General features: G+C 40.1%; 1 protein-coding gene across 3 annotated transcripts in view; it reads right to left on the reverse strand.

Moving 5' to 3' along the window:
- Positions 1-7,074: 7,074 nt before the first annotated feature.
- The window catches only part of LOC126164481 (uncharacterized), a 178,168-nt gene continuing 162,902 nt past the window's right edge, over positions 7,075-22,340 (reverse strand). For all 3 annotated transcript variants that reach the window (XM_049920245.1, XM_049920243.1, XM_049920244.1), the window contains one exon: positions 7,075-7,471. In XM_049920245.1, coding sequence (XP_049776202.1) covers positions 7,389-7,471 — 83 coding nt within the window. In that variant the 3' untranslated portion in view covers positions 7,075-7,388. The remainder of the gene's footprint in view (positions 7,472-22,340) is intronic.

A 22,340-nucleotide genomic window follows, 5' to 3' on the forward strand; every position in this document is an offset into this window, starting at 1 on the left:
ATGTATTTTGACAAGCATCAATTTACTATTTAATTACTACCTGTAAGGCTAAGATCTAAATGTATTTTATGTTTGTAACTGTACTTGACATTTGCAAAAGCCATTGTATTGATGATGCCATGCAAATGAATCTAACCTTAGGGGGAAAAAAGGACAGGTATACACTCACACACACACACATATCCATCTGCACATATACAGACACAAGCAGACATTTGTAAAGGCCTGACATTTGTAAAGGCAAAGAGTTTGGGCAGAGATGTCAGTCAAGGCAGAAGTACAGAGGCAAAGATGTTGTTGAATGGCAGGTGAGGTATGAGCAGCGGCAACTTGAAATTAGCGGGGGTTGAGCCCTGGTGGGTAACGGGAAGAGAGGATATACTGAAGGGTAAGTTCCCATCTCTGGAGTTCTGACAGGTTGGTGTTAGTGGGAAATATCCAGATAACCCAGATGGTGTAACACTGTGCCAAGATGTGCTGGCCGTGCACCAAGGCATGTTTAGCCACAGAGTGCGCTTCATTAGCAACAAACACTGTCTGCCTGTTTCCATTCATGCGAATGGACAGTTTGTTGCTGGTCATTCCCACATAGAAAGCTACACAGTGTAGGCAGGTCAGTTGGTTAATCACGTGGGTGCTTTCACACGTGGCTCTGCCTTTGATCGTGTACACCTTCCGGGTTACAGGACTGTAGTAGGTGGTGGTGGGAGGGTGCATGGGACAGGTTTTACACCGGGGGCGGTGGTAGGGTAGGGAAGATGGTTTGGGATTTCAAAGGGATGAACTAAGAGGTTACGAAGGTTAGGTGGACGGGTGGAAAGACACTCTTGGTGGAGTGGGGAAGATTTCATGAAGGATGGATCTCATTTCAGGGCAGGATTTGAGGAAGTCATATCCCTGCTGGAGAGCCACATTCAGAATCTGATCCAGTCCAGGAAAGTATCCTGTCACAAGTGGGGCACTTTTGGGGTTCTTCTGTGGGAGGTTCTGGGTTTGAGGGGATGAGGGAGTGGCTCTGGTTATTTGCTTCTGTACCAGGTCTGGAGGGTAGTTGCGGGATGCGAAAGCTGTTTTCAGGTTGTTGGTGTAATGGTTGAGGGATTCCGGACTGGAGCAGATTCATTTGCTATGAAGACCTAGGTTTTAGGGAAGGGACCGTTTGATATGGAATGGGTGGCAGCTGTCATAATGGAGGTACTGTTGCTTGTTGGTGGGTTTGATGTGGACGGATGTGTGAAGCTGGCCATTGGACAGATGGAGGTCAACGTCGAGGAAAGTGGCATGGGATTTGGAGTAGGACCAGGTGAATCTGATGGAACCAAAGGAGTTGAGGTTGGAGAGGAAATTCTGGAGTTCTTCTTCACTGTGAGTCCAGATCATGAAGATGTCATCAATAAATCTGCACCAAACTTTGGGTTGGCAGGCCTGGGTAACCAAGAAGGCTTCCTCTAAGTGACCCACAAATAGGTTGGCGTACGAGGGGGCCATCCTGGTACCCATGGCTATTCCCTTTAATTGTTGGTATGTCTGGCCTTCGAAAGTGAAGAAGTTGTGATTCAGGATGAAGCTGGCTAAGGTAATGAGGAAAGAGGTTTTAGGTAGGGTGGCAGGTGATCGGCGTGAAAGGAAGTGCTCCATCGCAGCGAGGCCCTGGACATGCGGAATATTTGTGTATAAGGAGGTGGCATCAATGGTTACAAGGATGGTCTCCGGGGGTAACAGATTGGGTAAGGATTCCAGGCATTCGAGAAGTGGTTGGTGTCTTTGATGAAGGATGGGAGACTGCATGTAATGGGTTGGTGTTGATCTACGTGGGCAGATATACGTTCTGTGGGGGCTTGGTAACCAGCTACAATGGGGCGGCTGGGATGATTGGGTTTGTGAATTTTAGAAAGTAGGTAGAAGGTAGGGGTGCAGGGTGTCGGTGCGGTCAGGAGGTTGATGGAGTCAGGTGAAAGGTTTGAAAGGTTTTGTAGGGGGCCTAAGGTTCTGAGGATTCCTTGAAGCTCTACCTGGACATCAGGAATGGGATTACCTTGGCAAACTTTGTATGTAGTGTTGTCTGAAAGCTGATGCAGTCCCTCAGCCACATACTCCCGACGATCAAGTACCACGGTTGTGGAACCCTTGTCTGCCGGAAGAATGACAATGGATCGGTCAAATGTCTGCTTGTGTCTGTATATGTGCGGATGGATATGTGTGTGTGTGTGTGTGTGTGAGTGTATACCTGTCCTTTTTTCCCCCTAAGGTAAGTCTTTCCACTCCCGCAATTGGAATGACTCCTTACCCTCTCCCTTAAAACCCACATCCTTTCATCTTTCCCTCTCCTTTCCTCTTTCCTGATGAAGCAACCGTGGGTTGCGAAAGCTTGAATTTTGTGAGTGTGTTTGTGTTTGCTTGTGTGTCTATCAACATACCAACGCTTTCGTTTGGTTAGTTACATCATCTTTGTTTTTAGATAAATAAATAAATAAATAAAAATAAATGTCTGGCCCTACTGGCGATAGTACACCATTGCCTTCCTCCAACCTTTCCCAGACACTTTAATGCCGATTGCCAACCGCAGTACAACTTGGCATTTTTCACATGTACTATCACTGCCAAAGATGAATGAAGAGATAATTGTCAGAAAAAACTCTATGGTTAACTGAGGACTAAATACTGTACTTTGGATCTGTAGCCTGACCACTACACACTGTGCAAGGAATCAGCAATTTTAGCAAAACAAATGAGTGTTGCTTCAGCCACTTACCTCCTGTAAATGTAAGAACAAGGTGTTCTATCTTCACAGTCACTTTTCCTCAGAAATTCTGACATTTCTCCATCAGCACAGATGATATGTTGGACAAAGTAAAAATTCAAGCACCGTCAACCTTGATACACTACTTCTACTTCAAACACTGTCAAGAATATCTTCGAAATATGTACTTCAAATCATTTTCTCACTACAGAGTTGTGACCAGTGCTCTTTTACATCAAAAGTGCAAGTCCCAACAATGTATAGTTATCAGCAGGTGGTAGCAATGACAGAATAGAAAATTGTGTCGGCACGTTAACTTACCCATAGCATATAGGGCATACAATCCTTCAGACAAATTATCTTACCTGCAACAGTGACAGTGTCCAATTATGTTGCATGCTTCACAGATTTTACCTCCTTCCTCCACTGTCCCCTCTGCTCTTCATCAATTATTTATGTGACTGCTCTGTCCCCCTTGTTTTTTATATGCAGTTAACTGTCATTAACCCTTCTTTTATACATCAAAATTAATCTCTGATACAGTATTAAAATGTTTGTGTTATACAGCCCATACAAGAACTACTTTTAGATGTTTTGCTTGCCACTTCTTCAGTAGAAGTGTGAACAACTGGACCTGGAGAAGCTGGAAGGAGAATGGTGCACTATATTATTATTCACAATGGAAGAAACATGACTTGTATGATTCTCCATAGCTGATATCTTTTTTCGATGTGTTACTCTCACCGAGAAAACATGAGGTGTCCACACTACACATCATTGGAAGAAAATAATTTTGTTATGTTAACCATATATAATGAAAAGTGTAGTGTTTAGAAATGCCAAGGATACGAACAAATAAATAATATTACAGTCCTGTTTCATTAAATGTAAAAATGTTTATTATATGCTGTGCTTTTATTTGGAACAAAAGCAAGTCTTCCACTTTTCACAGACAGTCTTTTTAGCAAGTAATTAACAAAGTACTTCATGGGGGAAGCTAGTATGCTGTATAGGGATGGAGGGAAAAATGTAATTAAAAGATTGCTAAATATTTTAGTATTTCCATATGTTGTATCTAAAAATTGGATACAATATGTGAAAACACAGCTATGAAATTCATCTTTTATCTCGAATACCTCACACAACAAAAATTGAGTACTTAAAATGACATTTACGCTTTAGGGAGAATATTATAAAATGTGTGTAGTTAGTGAGTTCTTCATAGTATGTCATATCTTTTTACTAGGTGAAAGTTCATAACCTCTCATTTATGACTGGCTTTTGATTATACAGGGTGTCCCAGAAATGTTATACCAAACTTCAAGGGTTTACGGAAGGTGTCTCGAAGAAGAAATCGAGGACAGGAACACGTGTCTGGAAATGTCATCCAGCAACACTACAGAGCCTCTAAGTTACAGGTGCTGGCCTGCCATTAGGACCACTCCTTTGGCAGCAAACGTGACTTTGCACACTGACGGATCATAGGCAGAGTATCCAGCAATGTTGTTGGTTATTCAGTGATTGTGATCGACTGGCACGATTGCCAGAGAAGAAGATGGAGCCAGCTGATGGGTAGATAGGCTACCTCTCCTATGAATATGATGCTCTGCTGCCTCGGCTGATGATGCTTTCAGACACTGATATCCATCCACAGTTTATTTTTCCCCTGTATACCAAGTGTTGTGTACATAGTTCTGCGTAGTCAGCGCTACACAACTTTCCCACTAGAGCACACCCCGCTAAGCACAACAGTACAGGCGCAGGCTTCGTCCGTCTCCGCACTACGAGATGGCGCTGCCTTAGACACGGACCAAATTCTGCTTCTGCCGATCCGCGTATTAATATGTAACGCAGCCAATGAGATTGCTGCTAACGTAGAACCTTTTCTCCTCGCGGATCACACTCGCGCAGTGATACCTGAACGCGCGAGGTATTATAACGAGTGCAAAGACCTCCGATTAGTCAGTCTGCACCAGTCTGCATCTGTCTGCGCCAGTCTGTACCAATCTATAGTCAAGTTTCAGTCTGCACCTAAGAAGATTATCATATTCCTGTACATAGCCATGAAGATAAATGTATAGACACTTTGTCAAGTATCAGAGATATGTGAGAATAAGAATAACGTACCAAGACCAAAGGAACTTCAGATTGTCAATTGTAAATATCATCCAGAATCAAGTAAAGTAATGTTTATACTTGTTATTATTTTAATAAATGTGTGTGAAAATTAATCAAGTTCTGTTTAAAGTTGGTCACCGTCAATCTGCTACTCTAAGCGTGCAAGTGGCATTTCTATCGTCTGACCTAACGGCAGAAGATCAACACGCCACGATAAGACCACGAGACATATTGCTGACACTCACCTACTTCGTTAGAGCGACAAGTCAAATAATCTGATGGTGTGTGTACCGAAAGTCTTACAGTATGCACACCACACCAAGAAACATTGAATATTTTAGGAGGTTCCAGGAAAAAATACACACTGTGCATGGAAACCTGTTGTGAACCGTCATTCAATGAGGCAAGAGAGCATCGCATTCATGGGAGACAAAGCCTTTCTACACAGCATCTAGCTCCATCTTCCCCACTGGCAGTCAGTTATGATAACTGAATAACATTCAACATTGTGAGCTGGTCTGCATAAAAAGTGTACAAAGTCACATTTTCTGCTGAAGGGATGGACTAGTGGCAGACAACAGTGCCTGTAACTTCCATGCTCTGTAGCGGCATTGAATGATGCTTCTGGATACGGGTTCTTGTCCTCGATCTGTTATTCGAGACACCCTCTAAAGCTCGAAGTTTGTCACAACATTTCTGGGGCACCCCATATAGTTTTATAGATCTTCTTAACATGGTGCTGATAGGGTCCACCAATGATAGACATTTAAGAGCAGGGATCTGAAAAGAGTGAATAATGAAGAGTACACAGGTGCAAACACTGAAACAAAAAGGAGATAAGTTGTTATGTAAGCATAATCTAGTCAAAAATGTTACAGAAAACCTGAGTGCAGAGGGTACCATCAAGATTTTAGATCTGTTTTTCTGTTCATTATTAATAGATAGCAAATATTCCTGTGTTTTTATTCAGTTTCTCTTCTTGTATGCTAGTTTTCTACGTGGCATAACAGGTTTTAAATACTCATTACGGCTTTGTATCTTTAACGCTTGTCTTTATAATGGATAACAGTCAAAACACAAAACAATTGAATCTGGTAGTATACACATTTTTTCAGATTAATGTGCTCTGAGATTACTTAGTAGTTCCTTGAACACCAGCCATGTAAAAAAACAATAAAGCTAACAAGTAAATTTTAAAGCTTTTTATAATTTTATCATTTTTTGCTATGTATATCACTAGTTGATAATGGGCAACATCAACACTTTTTGAATCATTGTCATAAGGCACTTTTATCTAATTTTTCTCTACAAATCAATTTCAATATCTTCACAGCAGGTTACAAGAAACACAAGAATTGCAGTTAATTCCAAGTTCTATTGAGAGCCATTGTTCACTGATTCCTTATTTAATCTGTTTTGTCATATTTCGCTACAGTCATAGATTTACTTATATACTTTGGAATGTACTTTGTTCATTATTTAAACAATGAATGAAATTTACACCTTGTTTAAATAATTCTTTGTTTGTTTGGACTTAATTCATGTAGAGCTAACATGTCAATAATGTTACATAGGAGAAAACTGTAACAAGCATTTATATTAAGAGTGTACATTGACTTTCTAGTATTAAAAAAAATTCAGCTGTTGCACATTCTTGATGTAGCTCTTAAATAACTTCTGCAAAATTGCACTGTGTTGCATTGATGATTGCAGCACATTCCTGTGAGACTGCAACACGATAAAGGCGATCATCTAAATGGAATGTGTTGTAGTGTTAAACAAATTCCTATACAGAGGATAACAAAAAATATACCAACAAACTTCGAGGCATTCTGCAAGAAATTGTGAATAGAAACATATATCTGGAAATATCATCCAATGGTGCTACAGAGTGCCACTATGCTTTACCAGAAAACAGTTTAACACTAATGGACTGCAAGCAAGGCTCCTTGTGATGAACCTGATAGTATTCAGAATGTCAGGCAGTGTCTAATACAGCAACACCTGCCGCCACAGTGACACTGTGCAGGACACTAGACGCAGTGACTTCAGTGTTACAATTTACGTTTGCTACTGAGAGGGTAGCCTACTGGTAGTGTTTTCACCTGTAGCTTCAACACCCGGTAGTTTCTTAATGAGCATGGATTCCTGTCATCAGTTCGTTCTTCAAGATGCCCTCTGAAACCCCATGAAGTTTGTCAGTATATACCCTGTAAGAGCCAAATACTCTATATATTCATTGGAGTCCTCACAACTTACCCTAAGACTGTGTCATGTTTTTATGAAGATGGAGCTTAACTATAATTACCAAAATTTATCAGCAGAGGCCTGTGAACAATACTTTCAACACGCATCAATGGTGTGAAATTTAATAACTAGTTGCTGATGTTTTATTGTTAACATGCTTTTGACCAAAGATTTTAAATAAATATGTGACACTTTATCAGCAATATACAAATGTGTACATATATATCTGTAATAGTAGCTGATATGACTTCTTAATTGCCCTTATAATTTCTTTATATTATAGTTATGAAAGCTGTCTGCAGTCATAAATATATTGTAGCCTTTTATATGTTTTGTACAGCTTCATCAACATGTAGGTATATGGCACTGAAAAAGAAGTAACACAAGATCAGTTCTGACAGCATCCGCATATGTTTGTTGAAACAATTTATCACAAGAGAACTGTCAATGTTTAAACAAAAGAAATGTGTTAATCACAGTTATTACACAAACACTGCAGAAAAGGGATCTTTCTTTACTGAAATCTTATTCATCCTCATAAAGACAATTTACCCTAGATGATTAATGTTAGGCTTAATAAGATCCTCTCATTTTCAAGTAATATCGCATTGTATAAAATTTTCGAGCTTTTGACACCTCTCACTAAAGTCGTCTTCAGAGGTAAAACAACTTACTTTCAAGATTAATACAGTGTCCAACTCTGTAGGCAAAGTAGTATAGTCCATAAATTTCCACAGGTAAGTTGAAGTCACAATGTAGACAAGCAATGTACAACATATCTGATTTGCCAGTCCACACCAATCACTAACAGAACCCAAATAATTTTCATAATCCTGCTTTAAAAAAAAAGTTGTCTTGAACATATTAAAACAAAGGACTAAAATTATATCTCTCATGGCAAAGCACTTAAAACACATATTTAAGGCAAATAGTCGTAACAAGAACAACACTGTGGACACTTTCAGATATAAATGCCAAATGATACTTCTAACTTCAATGGAAGAGAGACAGTATTTCGCCAATATGGCAAGACAATGACTTAAAAATAAAAAATAAAAAAAATATAAAAAAACACACATCCACTGTCAGGACTATGGAATGGTTCCATTCAAAAGTAGTCACCACACAAATTAAGACATTTATCCTACTGGGAGACAAGACAATCAATTCCTATTTCGTGGAATGCGGTCAGCCTATGATGGATTCACAACTGCAGCCACTGTTGCACTTCCTCATCCAAATTAAACTGACGTCCACACATCTTATTCCCAGTTGGCAAAGATGTGAAAATCACATGGTGAAAGATGATGTAGTGTTCCCCAACCAAATTACTGAAGTGTAGCCTTTGTCCAACTGCCAGTGTGAGGGAAAGACTTATTGTGCAACAGGATGATTCTGTCCAACAACATTTCTGGACATTTTGACTTTATGGAGCATCACAGTTTCTGCAAAGTGTCTTCATAGTGCTGCACAATGATTGTTGTTCCAAGTGCTGGACACTGATTGTTGTTCCACACATGGTGAAGTCGTTGAACAGAGAGTCCACACAGTCAAAGAAGTAGGTCATCATGACCTTAATGGGACTTGCGTGAACAGCTTTGGATTTCTCTAGTGGGGAGATGTAGGATATGTCACTGTATGATTATCGCATATTTCATGGCCTGGATAATGATATGCATGGTTTGTCAGATGAGGAAGTGCAAGAGGGGGTGCAGGTGTGGATTTGTCAGTGATTGACTGCATTCTACAGAACAGGAAATGGGCACCTCGTCCCCCAGTAGGTACATGTCATGCGTCATGCATATAGTGATTACTTTTGAATGGAACCACTCAGTGGTCGCATTATGGGGGGGGGGGGGGGGGGGTCACTTTTCAATTGGCTGTCCCTTGTATGTGATGAATATACACACCACATGAAACACAGGAATCTGTGGAATTTAGTATGCAAGATGAACACAAAATATAGTTTGAAAAGATGAGAACCTTGTCTGATGTGACAGAGGAGAAGTGAGTATGGTACAGAACTGCCTTCAAGGTTAACAATTACACGTCTATGAGACAAATTCGAAATTCGTGGAACAGTGTGTCATTAAATTATAAGAGAGGGAGTCGAGATTCTATTACAGTGCTATAGTTTCAACAGACATGTGTTCACACTTTGGGTGGTCTTTAGATACCAGCTGGCAACAAAGAATCATGTTTGTGCTTGCACGTGGAGGAAAGGAAGGTGTGAATTATCAATTCTGAAGGTAGCGCTGATGCATCATACTCTGAAAGTCACATAATGCCATGAGGAGCTGGATCTGCTACGGATTCTGATTGGGCACTCACATACATAAAACACCATACCAATACCAGCAGTTTCACTTCTGAAGACATTGCTCGTGGCCGCTGCCAAGTGTTCAGTTTTAACTGAGTTTGAGACAGATTGATAACCAAGAAGATTTTATTCACTCACACTTCTGTGGACAAATGCTGGATTTCATAATGGTTAAAATACTGGCCCTATCCTTTGACTGGATTAAGCTCTACACCACCATTCTGATAAGGATTTCTTATGATTTTTCCTTCATTCTTGTCTAATTTTCCTATTGCCTCATCTCTGCTAACTAGTTCAGTCATTGAGACAAGTTTCAGTTTTTAGAGAGGAATTAATAATATCATTCTAAGAAGTTGATGAACTTAATCTGTTTAGTAAGACAGCTTAGGAAAATACAAAACTATAACTAAATGTACCATAATAGTGTACCAAAGATATTTCTTTTGAGGCAGCTAAGAAGCAGGCAGTTTATTGAAGTGCATGAAACATGTTATACTCTCAGCTCATTATGACTTCTCCTGAAATGTCAAAAGGATGACACAGATGGGAAACTATCTTTAAAATGAAAGTGACATCCCATGCTGACCTATTCATCTACCTTTCTCTATTCCTCCTCATCTTTCTTTGATCTGATCCTGTCTTTCTGATACTGCAGATATCATCACTCATGTACAGGATGCGTCAAAAAATTGTATACAGACTTTGAACTGCCATAGACAATTTATTTCCCGTTCTACAAGGTCAAATATCTGTGAGAAAGTAATGTTATGTTTCTTCAACAGGTGGCAGCAGTGGCAAGGAAGTAACTGCAACATGGCGGATGTGGATTTGAGCTTTGAAGCACGGAAGCAGATAAGTAAGTGGTACTGGAAGTTTGAGAATGTAGCTGCGGTTCGAAGACAGAGGAGAAGTGAGTATGGTACAGAACTGCCTTCAAGGTTAACAATTACACGTCTATGAGACAAATTCGAAATTCGTGGAACAGTGTGTGATTTGCATAAAGGTCAATCAGGGTGACCTCGCACAGCTACAACTGATGAGTCCACAACTGCGGTCTTGGAACTGTTTCAGCGTTCGCCTCAAAAATCTTCAAGGCAACGGGCATGTGAGAGTAATGTAAGTGCTAGTAGTGTGCTACGCATTCTGAAGAGAGGCAAGTTTCGTGTGTACATTCCAAGGCTAGTGCAACAGCTAAGTGTTGACGATCCAGATGGAAGGTTAGAATTTTGTGAATGGGTTCAGGAGATGGTGAGACGTGAACCAGGATTTATGGGTAGCATAATTTGGTCAGATGAAGCCCAATTCAAACTCAATGGAACTGTCAATAGGCACAATTGTGTGTACTGGGCTGAAGATAATCCTCACATTACAGTTGAAAAGGCAGTGAATTTGCCTGGTGTAAATGTGTGGTGTGGTTTGTCTGCAAGGGGATTCATTGGGCCTTTCCACTTTGAAGGTACTCTTACTGGAAAAATGTACCTAACAATGCTTGCTGACTCCATATTCCCTGCCATTCGTGCATTATATAGTAATGATGAGTTTTATTTTCAACAAGATGGCGCCCCGCCGCACTATCATAGGGACGTACGAGCATATCTGGATCACAATGTGCCAGGCCAGTAGATAGGACGCAGGGGACCAATCGAGTTTCCTGCACGCTCTCCAGATCTCACGCCACTCGATTTCTTCTTATGGGGCACAGTAAAAGATGAGGTATACAAATGTAAACCACGTAACCTGGACACACTTTGAAATGAGAGTCAGGCGGTGTGCGCAGAAATCTCATTGGACACTTTGGTATGATGTACAGAATCAGTGGTGACTCGCACTCAGAAATGTATTGAAGCTGAAGGCCACCAGTTTGAACATTAATCACAATTGCAAAGTACATTTATTTTTCCAATTGGACTTTAAGCTTTCTGTTTCCAGAAATTTAACATTGTAGAACAGGAAATAAATTTTCTGTGACGCTTCAAAGTGTGTATACATTTTTTTGACGCACCCTGTATATTAATCCAGTATGTACTCTTATTTACTCTACCTCTTCCTCACCCTGTTTTCCCCATAAGCCTTCAGAATCTATTAAAATAAAACCACATAACTTTTGTCCTCTGTAGATTTCTCTAACTGACCTAGAATTATTTTTCCGTTAGAGGCACCCCCCCCCCCCCCCCCCCCCAGAAAAGTTATATCAGTCACATGTAAGTAGAGGGTATTTATCTTTTTTCACATCATATGAATACGAGGCAACTTATTACCATTTAATACTTTAGTGTCTAGGTACCGTTCTAACCTACCATTCCCCTATTCGGGAAAAAGTGGTTAACTGAAAAATACTTACATTTTCTTCTCTTACTTTTCATTAACAATTATTGTTACATATCATTTTGCACTTTTCAAGAACCTGTCAGCCATCTATAACACTTTCTTATGCTCTTTCATGTTCACATCTTTGCTGACATTAAAAGCAAATGTAGTTTGTTCAGGCATGACGTGTTTGATTACCTAAACTTTTACCCTCTTACTGGATGTCTATCCTTCTTATGTAGCACAAAGTAGTTGTTCATGATTTTTTGTGGTACGTTAATATGAGTGTTATGTAATTTTGTACTCAAAAGCATACACCAAACATATAGTGATATGTTATGTGTAAATTTGCGGTAATCCAAAACCAAAACTTGTTGGAAAGAAAAATTTGCACAATTACCGAGCACAGAAAAAGATTTCAAAGATGCAAACTTTATCAAGAAAAGCGTCAAGTAGCAACTATATGTGAAAACAAGAACTGATAAAATTTTAATTGTGGATTTCTACGGCTTATAATGGGTAACGCTCAGACAACAGTCTGAATAGGAAAGTGTGTGGAGCAGAACATCAGTTTTGTCTTCTATGTGAAACAAAACAAAGTCAGGGAGTTCCGTTGATATGAAAGTTGTTTACATAAAAAAAAGAGACCCTGTTACCTTTTTTTTGTTACAAATGCTTGCCACATGGGCAACTTAAGAAAGGACCTTGATCCACTGTGCTGTCCAATATGGTACATGTGTTACAACCCCTACTACAGAGTCTTGTATTCGGAAGTTATCTCAATGTGAGTAGTTGGCCTAGATGAACTCAAGTTAATTATCAGATGTTTTTATCAGTCACCTGATTCCATCATACAATTTTAGAATTATTCAAAGAAAGTATGTAATCAGTAGACCACGGATTTTAGGTAAAAACCTATTTTGTTCCTGAGTTCCTATTTGCATAAAAATTTGTACTTATTTGTTTCATGACTATTTAAACTTAGCAGCTTTAATTTTATAGGACCTAAAAAAGCCTATTTCGACGTTAGTGCCTATTTCGGCTTTAATATCCTAAAAAGTGCCTATTTCATCATATAAGACAGTGGCTCCAAGTTTTTCCACAGATGGAAAAAAATATTTTCTGCCCAGCATGCAGCAAGGTGGCTAGTTGATATGCGCTCATGCTTCGTATTTGCCTAACATTTTGGTCTTTTTTTTATTTTTTTATATCGCTATCCCTGTTAATACCAAATACTCTTTATAGGTGTTTTATTATTCATATGTAAAAAGTAGATCACGGATCTTTAGGTTAAAACCTATTTTTTTTCCTAAGCTCCAATTTGCATATAAGTTGGTACTTATGCGTTTCATGACTAACTAAACTGAATACCGTTAGTTCTACAGGACCTATAATTGCGTATTTCGACGTTGACGCCCCATTTTGCCTATTTCGGCATCAAAATCCTAAAAAGTACCTATTTAGTTAATCTGACATAGAGTTCTTGTGTTTTCAAAGATTAGAAAAAGGAAGTAAACTTAGGGCTTTACGTCTCGTCAAAGGCGAAGGTCGTTAGAGACTGTTTACAATTCCTTTGCTTGCCTTACTACCAACAGCACTCGGCACGGTTGAATGGTCATCCATCCAAGTTCGCGCCGAGCGCGACAGTGCTTAACTTCGGTGAGCGAATGGGAACCAGTCAAAGATTTGAGTTACACATTATAATTGAATGTAGGAGTCCTAAAGGTTATATTTGAAAATATTTCGTTCGTAGGATTCTGGCCAGCTGTGTATTTTCGCAAAGAAACGGTTTCATAGGCCTTAAGCTGAGCACGGATTAAAAAATCACAATGTTAATCGTAGACGCCCTCTATAGCTAAATTACTGCCCTTCACTCATTTTCTCGCTGCTGTCTACAGGCAGTCCTATCAAACTACTCTGTTTCGTGAAAGGTATTATACATGAATTTTCCGGTTCAAAAAATAATTTTCCAATAGTGAGATGTTTTCATCTGAAGCACCGGTAGATTCCATTCGCTTGTTCAGAAGGGACGGCCATCTGTCAGGTGCCATATGTCCAGCAACGAGTACGGTACTTCCTCTACCGCTCCCATGCACCGCAGTAAAAAAAACAGGTCATCGTTCACTTTTTCCCAGCGAAACCAAATTAGTACATTGTGTAGAGACCGACATGTTAAGTATTACTAACGTTCTAAGTGCAAAATAAATTCTAGTTTCTGTGTGAGAATACTACGCCATGCCGAATACAGCTAGTTCAAAGTCTACTCATATAAGGCAGTGGCTGCAAGATTTTCTGCATTATACAACAGATGGGAAAATTATTTTCTGCCAAGCATGCAACACGGAGGTTAGTTGATGTTTTTCTTAGACTTCTTATTTTCCTGTCACTTAGGATTCTTCTTTATCGCTATCCTTTAGTAATATGAAATACTCTTTATATTCAATCCTAAACTGCATTTCCCTTTTCTCTCGTATTAGGTTTCGAGTGTTAATAAATCTCACTTAACTCAGCATGCAGATGGAATTGCACATAAACCTAATGTTGAACGAAAGTCAAAATTGAAGCAAACTATTTTAACCAATAAATCTGCTGAATCCTCCGAAAAGAAAAACAAGTTCTGCAGTGATTTGTGTCATGCACTTGTGGCAGCAAACATCCCCTTTTGGAAACTAAAAAACCCTATTTTCAGAGGTTTTCTTGAGAAGTACTGCCATCAGTCTATTCCTGCAGAGTCAACTTTACGTAAGAATTATGTGGATTCAGCTTACAATGCTGCATTGCACAGAATCCGAGAAGATGTTGGAGAATCTTGTATATGGATTTCTGTAGGTGAAACTACTGACAGTCTTGGCCGTTACATTGCAAACCTGATTATTGGCAAGCTAGATCCAGATGATCCATCCAGGGCTCATTTTATTTACTCAAAACAGCTTGCAAAAACTAACCAACAAATAATAGCATAATTTGTGAACAATGGACTTAAGGTGCTATACCCAAACGGAGTGGATGACAATAAGGTGCTTCTGGACGTCACTGATGCTGCTGCATATATGATAACAGCGTTTCAAATATTAAAAGTATTCTACCCATTTATGCTGCACGTAACTTGTGTAGTGCATGGGATCAACCACATAGCAGAGCAAGTAAGGCTACAATTTCCTAAAGTAAATAAAGTAATATCTATGGTGAAGAAAATTTTTGTTAAGGCACCATCAAGAATACAGGCATTAAAAGAACAGCTTCCAGATGTCCCATTGCCGCCAGAGCCTGTTGTCAACCGCTGGGGCACGTGGCTGATAGCAGCAGAATACTATAGTACGCATCTCTCAGCTGTCCAGAAGGTGGTTGAAAATATACCGGAGGATGCTGCATCTGTAACTGCAGCAATGGAGTTACTCAAAGATTCTTCTTTAAAACGGGACTTATCTTGCATTAGGGCCCACTACACATTTATGGCAAGAATAATTTCACAATTAGAAGGCTCAGGGAGACCTATCTAAGACAATATTTCTTTGATTGAAGAAGTCAAAATGAAAACCAATGAAGCGCCAGGTGAAGTAGGGGAAAAAGTACGGGCAAAAATGCAAACGGTTTTGCAGAAGAACACTGGCCTGAAGGAGTTGTGTGCAGCTGCCGGCATACTTAGTGGAAAATCCAGCACTCCTGACTGCAGCATTCCTGTCCAACATGTGCCGAAAATGAAGTACGCCCCTGTCACATCTGTTGATGTAGAATGTTCTTTCTGAGTGTATAAATTGATTCTGACAGGCAAGTGCCACAGTTTTTCACTAGAAAACCTAGAAAAGATTTTGGTTACTTATTGTGAAGCCAACTATGGTCAGAATATGTGAAACTACGAATGTATTAATTAAACAATTGCCACATATTTTTTAGGGAGATCTTTATCTTGCAGGAACTGCCGGTCGGAGTGACCGAGCGGTTCTAGGCGCTACAGTCTGGAACCGCGCGACCGCTATCGTCGCAGGTTCGAATTCTGCCTCGGGCATGGATGTGTGTGATGTCCTTAGGTTAGTTAGGTTTAAGTAATTCTAAGTTCTCGGGGACTGATGACCGCAGAGCCATTTGAAACATTTTTTTGCAGGAACTCAAAAATATTTGCAGCTATGTTCACCATCAAAGTTGTAGATTGCTGTGCTCTGTAACTGTGTAAATATTCATTCTCCTTGTTTTAATGACTAATAAGATGTTCATACTGTCAACACTGTGTATTTTAATTTATTTTTATTTTCTCTGCATCATTTTTATTAGAGCCTATTTTAGGTTTTATATAGCCTAAATGAACTACTGAAGGAGCCTATTTTAGATGCCTAAAACACACTTTTTTACGACCTAAAAATCCGTGGTCTAATAACCAGTATTGTGGAAATACCCAGAGCATGTAATGTTACATGGAGGCAAGTTTAACCTACCAAGTATAGATAGGGACATACACAGATTCTTTGCAGATGGTACGGACAGACAGTTTTGTGAAGTAGTGTTGAATATATTTTCCAAACCAATGGAAACATTTCAGACCTTGTAGCTACAAACGGGCTTGAACTTATTTACAGTGTCAGTGTAGAGATGGCCATTACGGATTATGATGTTATTACAGTGACACTGGTTGATAAAGTTAATAAATCCATCAAGAAGGATAGGAGAATACTTCTACTATAAAGAGCAGATAAGCAGCCCACTTACATAATGAATGGACATAATTTTTTCCCATTATGACAGATGTAGACGAAATATGGGCAAAGTACAAACTGATTGTAAATTGTGTTCTGGAGAAGTGAATGCCAACAGCACCAAGTGGATTGCACACAGAAAAGACCGACCTTGCTTTACCAACAAAATTCACAAAATGGAGAGGAAGCAGAGATTGTAGCATTCTAGGTTCAAAAAGAACTTGCAAATGATCAAAGGAAAAGTTAGTAAAATTTGAGCATCTGTAAAAAGATTGGTACACAAAGCACACAAAAACTTCCACCATTATCTTAGTGAAGGATCTTCCTGAGAACCTGAGCAAATTCTGGCCCTATGTAAAATTGTGAAGGCTTCTATGGAATCACTCACTGACCAGTTTGGTGTGGCAATACAAGACATCAAAAGGAAAGCTTAAGTTTTAAATTTTGCATTTAAGAACTCATTAATGCGGAAGGATTGTATAAATATACAGCAATTTTACCATCCCCATGGAGAACACAGTAACAGGCATTGCTGGCATAGAGAAGCACCTGAAAGCATTAAAAATAAATAAGCCACCAGGACAGTTCTGTTTTAGAGAGTACTCTATGGCACTGGTTCCTTAATTAGCTGGCATTTATCGTAAATTTTTTGTCCAGTGAGAAGTTGCAACTGACTGGAAAAAACCACAGCTGACTCCTGTATATATAAAGGATGAAAGAATGGACCTGCAAAATTACACAACAATATCCTTAACATCGGTTAGCTGCAGTTCCCCCCCCCATGAACCATGGACCTTGCCGTTGGTGGGGAGGCTTGCGTGCCTCAGCGATACAGATGGCCGTACCGTAGGTGCAACCACAACGGAGGGGTATCTGTTGAGAGGCCAGACAAACATGTGGTTCCTGAAGAGGGGCAAGCAGCCTTTTCAGTAGTTGCAGGGGCAACAGTCTGGATGATTGACTGATCTGGCCTTGTAACATTAACCAAAACGGCCTTGCTGTGCTGGTACTGCGAACGGCTGAAAGCAAGGGGAAACTACAGCCGCAATTTTTCCCGAGGACATGCAGCTCTACTGTATGATTAAATGATGATGGCGTCCTCTTGGGTAAAATATTCCGGAGGTAAAATAGTCCCCCATTCGGATCTCTGGGCGGGGACTACTCAGGAGGACGTCATTATCAGGAGAAAGAAAACTGGCGTTCTACGGATCGGAGCGTGGAATGTCAGATCCCTTAATCGGGCAGGTAGGTTAGAAAATTTAAAAAGGGAAATGGATAGGTTAAAGTTAGATATAGTGGGAATTAGTGAAGTTCGGTGGCAGGAGGAACAAGAGTTTTGGTCAGGTGATTACAGGGTTATAAATACAAAATCAAATAGGGGTAATGCAGGAGTAGGTTTAATAATGAATAAAAAAATAGGAGTGCGGGTTAGCTACTACAAACAGCATAGTGAACGCATTATTGTGGCCAAGATAGACACAAAGCCCATGCCTACTACAGTAGTACAAGTTTATATGCCAACTACCTCTGCAGATGACGAAGAAATAGATGAAATGTATGACGAGATAAAAGAAATTATTCAGGTAGTGAAGGGAGAAGAAAATTTAATAGTCATGGGTGACTGGAATTCGTCAGTAGGAAAAGGGAGAGAAGGAAACATAGTAGGTGAATATGGATTGGGGGGAAGTAATGAAAGAGGAAGCCGCCTTGTAGAATTTTGTGCAGAGCATAACTTAATCATAGCCAACACTTGGTTCAAGAATCATAAAAGAAGGTTGTATACCTGGAAGAATCCTGGAGATACTAAAAGGTATCAGATAGATTATATAATGGTAAGACAGAGATTTAGGAACCAGGTTTTAAATTGTAAGACATTTCCTGGGGCAGATGTGGATTCTGACCACAATCTATTGGTTATGAACTGCAGATTGAAACTGAAGAAACTGCAAAAAGGTGGGAATTTAAGGAGATGGGACCTGGATAAACTGAAAGAACCAGAGGTTGTAGAGAGTTTCAGGGAGAGCATAAGGGAACAATTGACAGGAATGGGGGAAAGAAATACAGTAGAAGAAGAATGGGTAGCTCTGAGGGATGAAGTAGTGAAGGCAGCAGAGGATCAAGTAGGTAAAAAGACGAGGGCTAATAGAAATCCTTGGGTAACAGAAGAAATATTGAACTTAATTGATGAAAGGAGAAAATATAAAAATGCAGTAAATGAAGCAGGCAAAAAGGAATACAAACGTCTCAAAAATGATATCGACAGGAAGTGCAAAATGGCTAAGCAGGGATGGCTAGAGGACAAATGTAAGGATGTAGAGGCTTGTCTCACTAGGGGTAAGATAGATACTGCCTACAGGAAAATTAAAGAGACCTTTGGAGAGAAGAGAACCACATGTATGAATATCAAGAGCTCAGATGGCAACCCAGTTCTAAGCAAAGAAGGGAAGGCAGAAAGGTGGAAGGAGTATATAGAGGGTTTATACAAGGGCGATGTACTTGAGGACAATATTATGGAAATGGAAGAGGATGTAGATGAAGACGAAATGGGAGATAAGATACTGCGTGAAGAGTTTCACAGAGCACTGAAAGACCTGAGTCGAAACAAGGCCCCGGGAGTAGACAACATTCCATTTGAACTACTGATGGCCTCGGGAGAGCCAGTCATGAAAAAAAACTCTACCATCTGGTGAGCACGATGTATGAGACAGGCGAAATACCCTCAGACTTCAAGAAGAATATAATAATTCCAATCCCAAAGAAAGCAGGTGTTGACAGATGTGAAAATTACCGAACTATCAGTTTAATAAGTCACAGCTGCAAAATACTAACGCAAATTCTTTACAGACGAATGGAAAAACTGGTAGAAGCCGACCTCGGGGAAGATCAGTTTGGATTCCGTAGAAATGTTGGAACACGTGAGGCAATACTGACCTTACGACTTATCTTAGAAGAAAGATTAAGAAAAGGCAAACCTACATTTCTAGCATTTGTAGACTTAGAGAAAGCTTTTGACAATGTTAACTGGAATACTCTCTTTCAAATTCTGAATGTGGCAGGGGTAAAATACAGGGAGCGAAAGGCTATTTACAGTTTGTACAGAAACCAGATGGCAGTTATAAGAGTCGAGGGGCATGAAAGGGAAGCAGTGGTTGGGAAAGGAGTAAGACAGGGTTGTAGCCTCTCCCCGATGTTATTCAATCTGTATATTGAGCAAGCAGTAAAGGAAACAAAAGAAAAATTCGGAATAGGTATTAAAATTCATGGAGAAGAAGTAAAAACTTTGAGGTTCGCCGATGACATTGTAATTCTGTCAGAGACAGCAAAGGATTTGGAAGAGCAGTTGAACGGAATGGACAGTGTCTTGAAAGGAGGATATAAGATGAACATCAACAAAAGCAAAACGAGGATAATGGAATGTAGTCAAATTAAGTCGGGTGATGCTGAGGGAATTAGATTAGGAAATGAGACACTTAAAGTAGTAAAGGAGTTTTGCTATTTAGGGAGTAAAATAACCGATGATGGTCGAAGTAGAGAGGATATAAAATGTAGACTGGCAATGGCAAGGAAAGCGTTTCTCAAGAAGAGGACTTTGTTAACATCGAATATAGATTTCAGTGTCAGGAAGTCGTTTCTGAAAGTATTTGTATGGAGTGTAGCCATGTATGGAAGTGAAACATGGACGATAACTAGTTTGGACAAGAAGAGAATAGAAGCTTTCGAAATGTGGTGCTACAGAAGAATGCTGAAGATAAGGTGGGTAGATCACGTAACTAATGAGGAGGTATTGAATAGGATTGGGGAGAAGAGAAGTTTGTGGCACAACTTGACTAGAAGAAGGGATCGGTTGGTAGGACATGTTTTGAGGCATCAAGGGATCACAAATTTAGCTTTGGAGGGCAGTGTGGAGGGTAAAAATCGTAAAGGGAGACCAAGAGATGAATACACTAAGCAGATTCAGAAGGATGTAGGTTGCAGTAGATACTGGGAGATGAAGAAGCTTGCACAGGATAGAGTAGCATGGAGAGCTGCATCAAACCAGTCTCAGGACTGAAGACCACAACAACAACAGCTGCAGTTCTGAGTTTGAATACAGTAAATTTCCTTGAGACAGAAAAGCTTCTGTCCAAAAATCAGCACAGGTTTAGAAAGCACTGTTCGAGTGATTCTCAGCTTGTTCTTTTCACATATGACGTCCTGCAAACCATGGATGAAGGCCAACACCCAGATTCCATATTCCTATATTTCTATTTTTCTGGAAAGTGTTTGACATGGTGCCCCACTGCAGACTGTTAATGAAGGGCCAAGTGTATGGATTAGATTCCCAGATATGTCAGTCATTCAAAAGACTTATTATGTAGTAGAACCCAGTACATTGTCCTCAATGGTGAGTGTTCATCAGAGACAAGGTATCATCTTAAGTGCCCCAGGGGAAGTGTGATAGGATTCCTCATATTCTCTAAATACATAAATGATCTGAAGGACAGGAGGAGCAGCAATCTGACTGTTTGCTGATAATGCTGTGTTGCACGAGAAGGTGTTGACATTGAGTGACTGTGGGAGGATACGAGGCGCCTCAGACAAATTTTCAAGTTGGTGCGATGAATGGCAGCTTGCTATGAATGCAGATGACTAGGGAAAAAAGTCCCAAATTTTTGATTGCGGTATTGGTAGTATACTGCTTGACACAGTCACATTGATTAAATATCCATGCAACAGAGCCAAGTGATACAAAATGGAATGAGCACATAAGGGCAGTAGCATGGGAGGTGAAAGGTCAACATCAGTTTATTGGAAGAATTTAGGAGAAGTGTAGCTCATTCATAAAGAGAACACTAGTGTGACCCATTCTTGAATATTACTCCAATGTTTGGAATCTCCCCCCTCCCCATGTTGGATTAGAGGAAGACACTGACGCAATACAGTAGCTAGCTGCTGGATTTGTTACCTGCAGGTTCAGTAAACAAATGAGTATTATCGAGATGCTTTGTGAACTTAAATGGGAATCCCTGGAGTGAAGACAATGTTCTTTTCATGAAGTACCAGTGAGAAAATGTAGAGAATTGTGGCATCTGAAACTGATTGCTGTTAATATATATTTTGCACATGTGGGGTATGAATGTAGATGTAGAAGGAAGGAGTCTTCCAGGGGACCTCATCCAAGATGTGGAGGCAGCTTGTCTGTGGCTGTGCAGGATGCAGTTATCTGCATGTTGTGGCTCACATTGCACCAACGATGCCTGTAACATGGGTTCTGAGGCTATCATCAGTCCATACAGGTGGCTGGCAGAGGTGGTGAAGACTGCTAGCCACACACGTGAGGTGCAAGCAGAGCTCACAGTTCGCAGCGTTGTTACCAGAGTTGATCGGGGTCCTTTGGTTTGGAGCCGAGTGGAAGGTCTCAACCAAAGGCTTCATCAAGCCTGTGACGGTCTTGACTGCGGATTTCTAGACCTGCATTATCGTGTGGGGATTTGTAGGACTCCCCTTGATAGGTCACAGGTGCACTACATGAAGGAAGCAGCTACTCCGGTAGCAGAGCACTTGTGGAGTGCACGTGAAGGTTTTTCAGGTTAGATCGTATTTTGAGGAACTCTTATGAACACTTGCCAGTCAATATACATTAATGGGAGTCAGATGGCGTTCAGAATAAAAACACTTCAACTGCCAAAATTTTATCAGTAAACTCAAAGTACAGGGCATTTCAGAATGAATACATGGGTTTTAAAGCTTTGTAACATTTATTACATTCAGCTTACAATTGTATACAACAGATCAAATAAAAGAGCAGCTCAAACAGTTTTGTTTCTGTACCTGTGTGCAAAGGGAGAGTACGAAATGATCAGGAGTAACTAAAGAACATGCTGAACGAGTGAGAGTCTCTTATGCATAGCCTCAAGAAATCAGATCAGAATCTTGTTGT

Source organism: Schistocerca cancellata, chromosome 1, assembly GCF_023864275.1.
Source record: "Schistocerca cancellata isolate TAMUIC-IGC-003103 chromosome 1, iqSchCanc2.1, whole genome shotgun sequence".
Classification (NCBI taxonomy): domain Eukaryota; kingdom Metazoa; phylum Arthropoda; class Insecta; order Orthoptera; family Acrididae; genus Schistocerca; species Schistocerca cancellata.